This window comes from Rhinolophus ferrumequinum, chromosome 4 (assembly GCF_004115265.2).
Source record: "Rhinolophus ferrumequinum isolate MPI-CBG mRhiFer1 chromosome 4, mRhiFer1_v1.p, whole genome shotgun sequence".
Taxonomy (NCBI): domain Eukaryota; kingdom Metazoa; phylum Chordata; class Mammalia; order Chiroptera; family Rhinolophidae; genus Rhinolophus; species Rhinolophus ferrumequinum.
Genome location: NC_046287.1, coordinates 29,853,193 through 29,866,490, shown reverse-complemented (window position 1 = coordinate 29,866,490; position 13,298 = coordinate 29,853,193). Strand labels below are relative to the sequence as shown.

Below are 13,298 nucleotides of genomic sequence, written 5' to 3'. Positions count from 1 at the left end.
AATACTAACAAAATGGAAAAGGACAAAACGACAAGGTTAACTAGAGCTGAGAGAGGAAATCACCACTACCCTCTACAGTTGCACAATTTTTAAAACCACCTTTTTTCTTTTTTTTTTCCTGCCAAATCCACATCCTACCCTACGTAATGCTTACACTCCTTCCCCCCTCCACCCACTCCATTGATGATGGCGATCACCTTCCCAGAAGGTATGTGAACTGAGTACCTTTCCCAGCAGACAATCCATTGGAATGTCTCAGAAGTAACTGGGTCAAGGAATAAGGAAATGATCGAGAAAGTGGGAAATAAAATAGATATCAGTTTTAATGTGTGTGTTGGGGGCGGGGGTTACAGCGGGGTAGAGGGTGCGGGTGCGGGGTGGGGAGGTAGGAGACGGGTCGGGATGGAAGGGTCTCCCACGAGTCAGAGGCAGGCTCCCCAGGACGTGTGAAGGAAGGGGGTCCCGCCAGAAGGGCCAAAAAAAAAAAACACCCCAAAACCAAAAAACAGCCAGCACGTCCCCACAGGGAATAATCTGAGGAAAGGGACTCTCCCGGCCACGGCGGGAGACAGTCTCGGGGTCTCCAGGAGGCGGAGGCCGAGGCGGGGACCTGAAACTCACCACCTGGTAGCGGCCAGTCCCTGGCTGGTGATGATCCATCCTGCCCGGCCCGGGATCCGGCTTCCGAGCCGGCGAGTCCCCTAGGTGCTCAGCCCTCTCGGCCACCCCCGTCGACGATGTCGTCGCCGCAGGGCCCCTTCCGCCTCTGTTTGTGCCGCGGTCAGCCGGCCGGGCCGCTTCACTTCCTGCCGCTGCCGCAGCAGCCGAGGAGACCTCCGCCTCCGCCGCGGGTCGCTGAAGCTCCGCGGCGCCGCGCGCACTAGTGAGCATGCTCGGGAGGGTCGCGCATGCTCGCTGGCTCCTCCGGCGGCCCATCCGCGGCGCGAGCTGGCGGGTGGTTTGGCAGGGTGGGTGGAGATGGAAAAGTAAGACAAGTCAGGGGAGCTGTCTAGGTTGTCAGCTCGTCAGCTCGTCGGGAGTGGGCGGTGGCAAAAGGAATGGAAAAAAAGAATCGCCGTCTTTGATTGGCCTTTTCTACTGGAAGGTTTCCGCGCAGCCACAGGCGGGTGCACTGTCACCACGCAGAAACCGATGTCGGGGAGGGAGGGACTGCATTCCTAGGGCACCTGGGGATAGATAGGTCACCCATTTCCCAACACTCCCTCTTGTTACTCACTCAGCCTAGGACAATGCAGGGTGATCCACCTCTAGGACACTTCGAAAATGCTCATTCAAAATCATTAGTGAGGTAAGGGACATCTTAAAAAAAAAATTTGTTTCCCTCTTGGTAATAAGAGATTTAAGAACCCAACAAGGACTCTTAAGTTATATCGCCCCAAGGAAAGAGTCCTCTAGAGCGCTAGGTTACTGGAAGGATACAGGAAAATAATGAAATAAGATAGGACTATTTTTGGTCATACATCCATAATTTGGAAGGGTTTAACAGTAAAGCATCACTTTGTGTGAGACATCGTAAGACTATCTCAGTATCTGGTTGTCCACACATGTCCTATGTTGACATAAATGTTCAAACCTGTATAGAATTTTCATAAGAGTTTACTTTGAGCCAAACTGACGTGTGCTGGGGACCAAGATCTCAAAGGCTCCAGAGAATTACAGTTTTGCCGCTTCTTTTATGCGTTTGAAATTAAGGGGAGGGAACGTGAAGAAGATTGGAGAAAGCAAGGTAGGGATTGGGTTACAGGATAATAAACAAGATTATGTGCTCCATGAGGGGGATTTTCCAAGAGTCTGGACAAGAGGATTACTTCTGGTATTTCAAAGGTGTGCTAGCCTAGATGCACAAGAACGATGGACAGGGCTGGCTTAAAACCTTTCACTAAAGAAGTTATATGTCTGGGGCATGACTACCCACCATGACCTGCCCAGTTAGGAATTTATGATCAGATCACCATCAGGTTACTTTCCATAGAACCCCTTTATTTCATCCACACCTACTATGTGTACCTCCCACAGGGCACAAAGCATGTTCTCTGTTAAGAGTCCTAATGGGGCTGCATAAGTACCTTCTAACCCAAACACCTGCTTTCTATACCCTGAAAACTGGTCCCACATGATCTGGCCCAGCTATCTGTTTTACTTTACTCCTGAATTGCCAAAGGAGATTCCTGGAATGAAGAAGGCTAATGGATGAGCCTGATGAACTAGTTAAAATAGCAAAAATACGATAAAGACAAACTCATTGAGAGATCAACAACTAAAAAATTTAAGCCTTCCTGATAGTTTTATTCAAAGTGTTCATCAGCTGTTCGTATTTTTGCCATCTTAACATATCTAGTGGTAGAGAGCATTAATAGGCTCATAATATTAAGAGATAATGACATCATACTTAATTTTTTTAACGTGCTTTCTTTTGATCTAACTTAATGTATTTCAGATTCTAAGATAATAAACATGACATTTTATTGTATTACCGTATAAGAGCTCACCCTCACAAGTTCACCCCAAATGGTATCACCTTTCAAAGATCAAAACAACAGCAAAATGAAATTAGATTCCCACATCACTTACAGATCATTAGAACTGAATTTTATTTGTGCTTCCATTTCCATTAATCATTTTTATATCCATTTGTTTTTCAAATAGACTGTTGCTCAGGACAGAAGCCATTTTTTACATCTAGTACACCCAGAACAGTACTAAGAGCTGTGAAAACCAATGACCTGACCAAAAGCAGACATACTGAATCCTGTTAAGAGTAATAGATTCTTTCAATTTTACCCTCCTCCTAAGTTCTGTGAACATTTTGCTCATCTAGAGAGCAGGTAACAAAATTCAATAGGAAAGCATTTTTGTTGGTTTGTTTTCTTTTGTTTTTTAGTGAAGAAGAGGAAGAGAAAAGGGGAGAGAGAAGCAGAAAAATAGCTAACAGGTATTGAGCCCTTCCCACGCCAGGGACTGTATGTGTTTTCATCCTTACAACTGCATGATGTAGGCACAATTGTAATCCCTGTTTAACAAATCAGGAAACTCAGGCACTGAGAGGGTCAGGAATTTGCCCAAAGCCAAATCACTAGTAAGTGGAGACACTCCAGAGCTTCCACTATACTAAGCACTATCTATTTATAATATAAAGAAAAAAAAAGACTTTGTCTCTTTCTGTCCATCACTATTGTGGAACTCATATAGAAGAGGGGAAAAAAAGCAAAAACCAAAAAAAGTGATGCATCAGAAAGAGCCAATCAGGTTTCCTTAAATCCCACCTTCTTGATTCTTTATGAAATAAATAATTCTTTCTCATCATCTCCAAAAGAGCCATTCTGAGCTCCTTTTGCCCATTTCACAACTAAGGCAAGTGTGACATGTAAAGGGCTATCACATGCAGAGGCCTTGAGTTGTCCCACTAGGAGCAACTTATTTGGGATTAAATGGAAATAACAATATTCTTATCATTTTAGAGGCCTTAAGCAACATCCAATATTTTTAATCCCTAATCTGTTGGTAGTGACACCTTAGCTAGGAATTGGTGGTGGTATACCTCTAGAAACTACCTCTAGTGGAATTTTACAATTTGAGTGTACTTCACTAACACCTCTTGTTCTGACCTAATCAATTTTCATCTCCAAATATGCAGCCACCCAAAATTTTACTAGTGCTACACTGCAGTACTGGGGCAGACATGGAGATAAGCAGTCTGGATTCCCTGTCAAGAAAGCACACTCTCTCCAGCTGCAGGAAGTGTGATTAACCAGCAAACTCCAGCTGCTTTGTTGGGGTTTCCTTCAGCTTTCAACCCGAAGTCATGCTATTTTCAGGGTGGCACTTGGCCATTGACTGAACAGGTGGTAGTACAGGTCTAACCACTTTTGCCTGACACTCAACCCCTTTAAAATATTTGCTTCAGAGCTCCCTGCTGAACTGGCAGAGACTTTGTCAACTCTGCGGTATGTTCTGAATACTCTCCTTTTTTTCTTTCACAGATGTTAACTCCCCAATGAATCTCTTGAATCCTTAACTTCATATCAGCATCTGCTTCGGAGAATCCAACCTAGACAAGGTCCAAGATGTAAAGTAATAGAACATTGTTTATATTATAAAATGTTGTTAAATGACTACAGCTGTCCTCTCAGGTGATTAATTATAAAATGTTGTTAAACGACTACAGCTGTCCTCTCATGTGATTAATGTATCATCTCCAGAATAACCCTCAGTACCTTCCATTGTTACCATTTTCTCATATGGACATAATGTATCTACAGCCTCCCACTGAAAATGACTTTGATTTTGTTCTGTAGAGTGATACTATTAGGTCATAGGGACTCCTTTGCTTGGGACATACTTCCCATTGGGAATCCCTTCTACCTTTCCAGAAGCAAAGTCATTCCCTCCAGAGGTACACTGATTTCTTATCATTCTCCTCTTACTTCTAACCAGGTATGTGAAATTGCATATACATGCACCCGGATTTATAGTTGAGATTCTCATTAGTTAAAGAGCAGTAGACACACCATTGCCTCAGATGGCCATCTACAAGGCCTAAGTTACAGGTAGGCAAATGCTGCACATTTGCCTTACTTCTTCAGTGATTATTCATTTTTTATCACTTCCTCTACAACATACAACATAGAACTACTCCTTAAGTAGCTACTGATGGTTAGTGTGGCTATAGAGCCTAATAGTTAATTGCATTTGGAATATGTATGATTTTGTATATTTATCTAGAGAATGATTGAAAAGAGGTAAAATTACATTATCCAAAGATTTTTATCTCTACCTAATAAAAAGTCACTAGTCATTATTTTCTGTACATTAAATTCTAAAGTAGATTTATGAAATAAGAGCAACTACTATTTATTTTAGTAAATGAAAATAAGCATAAAAATTAAAAAAGAAAAGAAAGAGAATAAGTATAATTATTACTCCAAAATGTACACTATTACTCAACTACTATGTAGTGAACCTTTCAAGCAGTTTGTAGGCTTGAACTTCAATTTAGCTGCACATAGTCTTCCTTACTTAATTGGTTCCGAGATTTCTGTCATCTGTTCAGCTCTGTAATTTTAGAGAGGAAATCTTCTGAAGTGAGCAATTTGACAATCAGTTTGCTATACTTCCTTTCCCTCTTTTTGTTCTCATCCAGTGTGTTGGAAGAATCTAAAATGCGGCTGTTTTTTGTATCAGTCAGAGTTCAACCAAAGAAACAGAACCGATAAAAGATATATATTAAGAAATGTATTGCAAGGAATTGGCTTACGCTGTTGTGGGGGCTGGTTAGGCAGGTCCAAAATCCATAGCACAGGCCACTGCAACTCTAGAAGAGTTCTAGAAGCTGCTGTCTGAAAGCAGAATTTCTTCTTCGTCAGGGAAACCTCCATTCTGCTCTTAATACCTTTCAACAGATTGAATCAGGCCCACACAGATTACAGAGGATAGTCACCCGTACTTAAAGTCAACTACTTTTGGATTTTAATCATATCAACAAGATAGCTTCACAGCAATGCGTTACATGTTACCTATGTAATCAGCACCCGTATTAAGAAATAGAGTATTTCCTGAACTCTAGGAAAGCCCTTGGCTCACGTCCTGTGTCTACTCCCATACAAAGAACAAGCATATCTTGACTTGTAGCACCATAAATTAATTTGGACTAATTTATAGGTTTGATTTTATATACATGAAATCATATAATATGTACCCTTTTGAGTATGATTCTTTTGCTTAACTTTACACTTGTAAAATTTATTCATAGTGCTGAGTATAGTTGTAGCTAGTTCATGTTTGTTGCTGTGCAGTATTTGTGGATGCAAAAAAGGGGTTATATGCAAAGGGGTTATGTGCAAGTGAAAGAGAGGGATAGTAATCTTGTTAGGAATAATTAACGCAGGCACAGTGGGCACTCAGAGACAGTGACAGGGCCCAGAGAGATTGAGAACTGGCTAGATGTGGTGAGAGTCCCACTCCAGGATTGAGTAGTTTTCGGGAGGGAGCTTGAGACCAATACAAAATTCAATAAAACTTCCCAGGTAATGCTGTTGATTAGTCAGGTGTGGGACCCACCAGTGAAGACTGCTTCTCCAGGAGCTTGAGTGTCAAAGAAAAGAGAAGAGAGAGGATGGCAGTTAGAAGGCCAAGGGGAGCCTTTGGTTAAAGATCAAAGAGCCTTGACTGTTCACATGCCAGAGAAAGCGGACCAGCAGGAGGGGAGAAGCCGAAGGAGCAGGTCATGGAATCCATCTTGCAGGGGAAAGATTTCAACAGGAGGAGGGTCTCAGTTCTCAGATAGGAACTGAAGTAGAAAGAACAGGACCATAGACACAGACGCTGGAGGAGGAAGGACGCGAATAGGGTTGAGGGAATTCTACCTTGAACCCCCTCCTTTTTTCTCAGTGAAGCAGGTGGTGAGCACCCACGATCTTTTCTGAGAGGGCTAACTAAGGTGCATGAAAAGAATAGTGAAGATCATGGAGATGAGAGGGGGCTCACAAGAGAAAAAAAGTGATACTGTCTCTCAGAGAGCCCTATGGAGGAAAGAAACTGTGTGTTTACACTGGGACCAATGTGTAAACTGTGTGATTTTCTTCCTGTCGGGTTTCCAGATTTAGCAAATAAAAACACAAGATTCTCCAGCTCAATAGGAATTTAGATACACAATGGATAATTTTTTTTAATGTAAGTATGGCTTTTGCAATATTTGAGACATATTTAAGCAGAAAAGTTATTCGTTTTTGAAATTCAAATTTAACTGGTGTTGTGAGCGCCTGTAAAGGCAGTCTGCTACATTTCAGTCTCCTCCTGAAAATCAAGGGGACATTAACCCCTCCGCAGGGCCCTACGTCCCTACGTGGTATTCATGACGCGAGTGGGGAACAAAGTCCCGGCACACAGGTTTAGAAAGAGTGAGTAACACAGCTTTATTTGGGAGCCAGTGTCCCTCCAGAGGCCAATGCTCTGGTAAGCTCAGAAGGTTATACAGAATAGAATAGAATTTATTAACGAACCAAGTCCCAGAGTCAATCGGGATGGAGAAGGTTCCTGGTCCGGGAGAGGCGACTGGGCCCATTGACGGGTCTGAGGCAAACTGGTCTTGCAAGGAAGAACTTCAGAGAGTCCCGGTATCCCAGCTTGCATCTCGCAGGGGACTCTGTCGGATCACCCAGAAGAACGTCCTGTAGGATCGTTCTGGAGTGTCTCACTCAGCGCCTCGCAGAGGGTCTTAGCTGGGGCGCCCAGTCGGACCAGTCATGGCACTGCTCTGGAGGTCTGCTTTTATCCTTTTTTCCTTGGACGTGCTTACTTCTTAGGTGATGACCACAAGTTGTTTGCCAGGAGTTTTTTACCTCTTGAATGATGACCAGAAGTTGCTTGGTAAATATGTTTATCACTCAATTTTGTTATGCTCAGTTTCACACAAAAACATGTTTTTTATTTTTATCAGTCTCCCACATGTGCGGCCATAGTCCTGTCCCTACTAGTAAACAACTTGTTTTGCAAACCTCTATCCAACAAATATAATACATTTTATGTGCTCTATACAACCGGGCATCCTGTATATTGTCTGGCAACTCTATATGGGAACTTGAAAAATCAGATGTGTGGATTATGATCTAATACTTATAAGGTTGACGTTTACTATGAAAATCCTCTTCATTTATTACTATTTATTTGCAAGCAAGACTCACTGTCAGCAACTGACAGGACGATAAACACATGTTCGTAACGTGGCAGAAACTCTAAGCAAGATTGTTTAGCTTGTGACGGCTATGCTCCTTCTTTCCTATCTGCTTCTGTCCCATTTCTAGGAGCATCCACCTTCCCCGCTGACTCTGAGAATCAGTGTTTCCTTACAGTAATCATATGTTAGGTTTTTGCTATCTAGATCTGAAAAAACTTAACCATTTTTCTCACACTACCCTAAAACAGTTACCCTGATACTAGCTAAAAATAGGGTAACTAACTGTCCTGGTTTGCCCAGAACTGAAGGTTTTCCAGGATTTGGGATTTTCAATGCTAACGCTGGGAAGGAAGGTCCCAGGCAACCTGGAATGGCTGGTCCTCTGTCTCGACCAGGGTAGATTCTTTTAATCCAGTGATGGCTCTATGTTGATCAAGCTTTAATTCTCACAGGACAGTTATATTTTATCTCCTCAAAAACCTTGTCTTCATCACTTAAATGATCTCTCTCTTTTATATAAAAGGTAATAATTTATAAAAGAACATGTACTTTTTTTATGCTTTATGCCATATCTCATTTTAGTTCTTAGAACACTGTCAGTGGAAAAGTATGTCAATTATAAGATCATATTTTTTTCTAGGTTAATTATTAGTGACTCCATGTTTAAATGATTGAGTCAAGAAAAGAGTTGATCCTTATACATAGGCTGACTTTATCCCTTATATGCAAATTTAGAGCTATCTCATGATACATGAATAATACAGAATGACACAATACATGTACATATCTGTATACGTTCATCCTGAAGGCAAAGAAAATGCAAAGCATAAATGACTAACAACCTGTCTTATTTTCAGAACTCAAAAATCTTACTTTCATACTTTGAAGTGAATTATCCTCATACAAACTTCAAGGAACCTTGCATTCCACTGTCCCAAGCATGTCTTTATCATAAAGCAAAAACAAAGACAACATAATTTTGGAGTAGTGCTAAGATCAGTTACAACCTTCATTATGATGGCAATGGGTCCTCATTTACAGCTATGAAAGAGGCTAGCTGCCAAAACAATACTAATTCTCTTCTTCTTGCTTAATAAAGAGGCTTCGATTTTAATGCAAGTAGCAATATGACCAGTTAAAAGAGTTCTTTTCACAGCCTACATTGCAGCTAGACATGGAATTTAGAACGACTCCTTAATAAAGGGATAGATAGCTTCCATGAATCCTTTTTACTTTCTTTCCTTTTTCTTGCTTCTTGCCTGGAAGTCAAACCTGGGGACTGGGGCTTCAGCAGCCATCTTGGACCATGAGAAAATCTTGAAGATAGAAGCCATGGCTATGAAGAGCCCAGTAGGAATATTGAAATAGGCTTGGTTTCTGATGTCTCTGGCACCCTATAAGATCTAGACTTCTTTTACCTGAGAGAAAAACAGTTAAAGATCATGTTATTTTCGTTTGTGACTAGCTGCCAAATGTAAGTCCCAACTGATAGAACTATTAATTGTGAATATAAATAAAGGTTAGTTATTGCTTGGATTAGTAATAACATTAAAACTTATTGAGTGCTTACTATGTACCAGTTTCTGAAATACTTTCAAAATATTATCTTATTTAATGCTCATAAAAATTCTACGAAGTAGGTATTGGATATACTCCATTCTTTATATGAAGAAACTGAACTCTGGAATGTTAAATAATTTGCTCAAGGTCACAAACTAGAAAGTGGTGGTACTGAGACTCAAAACTAGACTTTGGGTGGTGGGCATGCAATAGAATATACAGGTATTGAATTATAATATTGTACACCTGAAATTTATATAATATTATTAACCAATGTTACCTCAATAAACTAAATAAAAAAAGCAACAAGAGACAGGCTGTCATAAGAGCTCTGGCTCTAAACTACTCAAAGGTAAAAGGAATCCTAGTAACAGAAAGCAAAGATTTTATGATATTTAGTACATCAGTCATTCATTTCTGAAATTATCATTGAGTCTTTATTATGAGCTTTGCTCTTTATTAGAAGCCAATTATATAGCAATGAATAAGATACACATCCCATTTTCATAGATCCTAGTTTAGGGAAAAGGAATCATCTAAATATTCGTAGGAATCTGCTTAATAATTATAAGGAAGTTATGAAAAAGAAAAGGTTTCCCTTCAGAGCCGTCAAATCCTCATCAGTCCTTTCCTCACCTCTAGTTACAGGCAAAGTCGTTGCCTGATTATGTGAGGCAGGGTTCTAGACGGCAGTGTTCACATCTGTAGTCATCATTGATTTGTGGATTGATTGCCATGATTTCCTAGCAGATGGCAGTAAAATGTTTTGAGAAAGTGTATTTTTTTTCTAACTTGCACAAGGACACTATTTGGGCTAGTGGCAAGGCGGGTTGTGTGCTTCTGCTCCTCTGCTCTAGCCTCCTTAACTTGGAATCTCCCACCCAAAGCACCCCAACAGCACCCCAACAGCCGTAACCCCAGTTGTATCCTAACCTTAACCCAACAAGCTATGTCCCACAGAGCTTCCGATGTCCTGGAATTAACCCTCTCATCTCCATTCAAGATCTTGTTATCATTTAGCTGTCAAGACAATGAAATCCATAAGCTAAATTATGATAGAAATGGAAATCAGCCTTTGTTCTTGATTTTCTCTCTAGTCAAGACACACTTCAAAGTCTTAATTCATAGAAGTGTGTGTGTACGTGTGTGTGTGTGTGAGAGAGAGAGAGAGAGAAGAGAGAAGGGAAAAAGGAGGGAGAAGGAGACAGAAATTTTATTAAAGTAATATAAAGTAGTATCCATTTAAATGCACAGTACTCTTACCATAATTACTATAATCCCTTGCCTATTTTCATCTCATCTCCTAGCTGAAACTCTTTTTAACGCTTATGTTTTTTTTCTGGCGTTTACCTCCATATTTCTAAATATTCTGCTTATACTGGTATGTCTTATTTATAAATTTCAAATGTATTTATTAATATCCTGTTATGGTAAATGAAGATTTACATCTCTTAATCACCAGTCCTACTTTCCCTCACATCTGCCACTCTCCCAAGATAGTTATACCATAATTGTTGGTTAAATTGATATTCAGCGTTACATTTGCATATCTGTGTAAATGTTGACACTTCGAGACCTGTTTTTACAGTCATGTTTTTTCCTGTAAAACTCTGTTTTCCCTAGTATTAATAATTGCCACATTTTGTTATTTCTTAACATTAATAACTTCCTCCTTTCTCAATTTCTCATGAGAAATTTTTATACATGCTTCATCATATCTCTCAATTATCAATAATTTTCAAGTGCTCAAACATATCAGATAATCTATCAGTTCTATTTTTTCCCAGAGGCTCCCGCCATCCTCATGCTCCAATTTTGAGTGATATATTGTTGGGTTTGTTGCACAGCTGTCATTTAGGGCATCTTTTCATTATTACTCTGGGACTTTCCTTTGCCTCCTACCTGTGTTGAAATGTTTCCTTTCTGTGGTCCCTGAAATTTGCTGTCACAGATACTCTCTCATTTGTTGGGGCATATTCTCCAGTAGTTTCCTACAAAAGTTATAAATTTGAATTCTCGTGTGTCTTCAAATGTTTTTATTTACCCTCATACTTAACCATTAATGTGTCTAGGAGAAAATCATCGTCTCACAAATGTTTGGAGAATGGTTTCATTGTCTTCTAGGATGCTGAATTGCTAGTAACCAGTCTGATGCCATGCAATTTCTACTTCCTTGCATATTAACTGATTTTAAAGACACTTTGAAGATTCTTTCATCCCTGATGTTCTGAAGTTTCATGACTGCATGCCTTGGTGTGGATTGCTTTTCATTTATTCTGATTATACTAAATGGGGTCCTTTCAATCGGAAGACTCATGGCGTCAGTTCCAGGACATTTTCTTGTTCACTATTTCTGGAACTCCTCTTTCTCCAGATGTTCTCCTAGATTAATTGCTAGAGTCTGTATTACATTTTCTTTACTAATGTCTTCTTGTCTTTTTGTCTTAGTTTCTGGGAGATTTTTCTTAACTTCATCATCTCTTTAATCTATCATATTGTTGATTTCTAAGAGCTCTTCTTTGTGATTTTTCATTTCATTCTGTTTTTGTTTTTAATCTTTTAGGTGAGGAAAGAGTGAAGATGGGCAATATATAAAATGGAGCCACTCTAACCAAGCTGCTAAAATTATTAACATTATGAAGGTTGAGGCATGAGGAAAGACTCCATTCTTGTTCTAACCAGCCTGGGAACGCAAACTTTGTTTGAACTTTCTAGTTCTATGTCAATGCCTGGGTATACATCTGGACCGCCAACTAACTAGAAAATTATCCCATGAAGGGCTCAATATCCAGGCCAGCTGACTACCCTCTGAAGGACTCACATATACATCTACCAGACATCCATTATCCAGACCAGCCTGCGACTGACCAGACCTCCTGGTACGCATCTTCCGGACCACCAGGCATCCGTAATCCTGACTGCCTGATATCTGATTGATAATGTAGGACCAATCATAGGGCTAAGCGTACAGGACTGATAGTTCTTAAGAATGTACTTCTTACTATAAGAACTTTTAATTTTGCTTTCTTCTTTGGGACACTTCTGGGATTTTACCTAACTGTGTATGTATCCCATTTGCAAACTCCAAGATCCTTGAATAAATCTCCACCATTTATTTCTAGCAAAGCTTCCAGACTTTTTTAGTCCATTCAACAAAAGCATCCAGTATTTTGGAGGAGGGTAGGTAGGCACCAGGATATTGGTATTTGGGGATCAAGTCAGGAAGAAATGGATGACAACATTCTTTGGAGAAATATGAGGAACTAATATACTTAAACAATTTCTAAGAAGATCACTAGAAATAATGTAGGATCAGATTTCTTACTTCTCAAAGTAGCTTCACGACTGCCCTTGTTTAAATCTATGGAACAACAATTTTGAATTCAGGTACAACTCAAATGTAGGAGTTAGGTTACAGTAGGCATTAGACAATCTAGTGGATGGAGAATTATTTTTGAGCAAAATAAGACTATTTTCCTATCATTGAGCTTCCACCAATATCAAAAGATCTATTTAGATTTCACTTTGTCGTCTTATTTTGTATTTATTAGGTTCAGAAGTAACTTAAAGTGACTCACAGAAATGATAGGGATTTGCTCAGTTTGTTTTGATATTATGCACAATAGTAATTGAGATCCACACACTTCATCACTTGGAATGATTTCCCTCAGTTTCTTTCTTGTTTGTGACCCTTTCTTTTAACTGGGCTAAACTTACATTTTTTAGTTCTTTCAGTTTTATGTTTTTTGGGTTTTTTGTTTTTGTTTTGTTTTTTGTTTTTGTTTTTGGTTTTTAGGTCTTTCCTAAACCTTTTCACCTTATCTAGCTGTCAAACGAGCCTCAGAATTGTCACAGTCTCCTTTTCTTTTATCCTTAAAATAACCTAACTCTATTAATTTCCCTTAATGAAGTTCTAGAACAGTTTGGGGAGGGACAAACATCTCTTCTCGCCTCATCCTTCTCTCCAACATTTTTATACAGATGGAATTGCATTTAATGTGAAAATCAGGGGCACCTAGAGAGTGGTTAAGGAAGAATAAAGGAT

General features: G+C 39.8%; 1 protein-coding gene and 1 long non-coding RNA gene across 2 annotated transcripts in view; one reads left to right on the top strand and one right to left on the bottom strand.

Annotated features, from left to right (window-relative positions):
* Positions 1-1,021, bottom strand: part of NDFIP2 (Nedd4 family interacting protein 2) — a 49,575-nt gene extending 48,554 nt beyond the window's left edge. The window contains exon 1 of the mRNA XM_033104518.1: positions 622-1,021. Within this exon, the coding sequence (XP_032960409.1) occupies positions 622-936 (315 nt within the window). The 5' untranslated portion in view covers positions 937-1,021. The remainder of the gene's footprint in view (positions 1-621) is intronic.
* A 1,897-nt stretch (positions 1,022-2,918) lies between these two features.
* Positions 2,919-12,298, top strand: LOC117021407 (uncharacterized). Its single transcript, XR_004422855.1, has 3 exons — positions 2,919-2,953; positions 4,002-4,151; positions 11,817-12,298. It is a non-coding gene; the product is annotated as an uncharacterized LOC117021407 (long non-coding RNA).
* Positions 12,299-13,298: the final 1,000 nt, after the last annotated feature.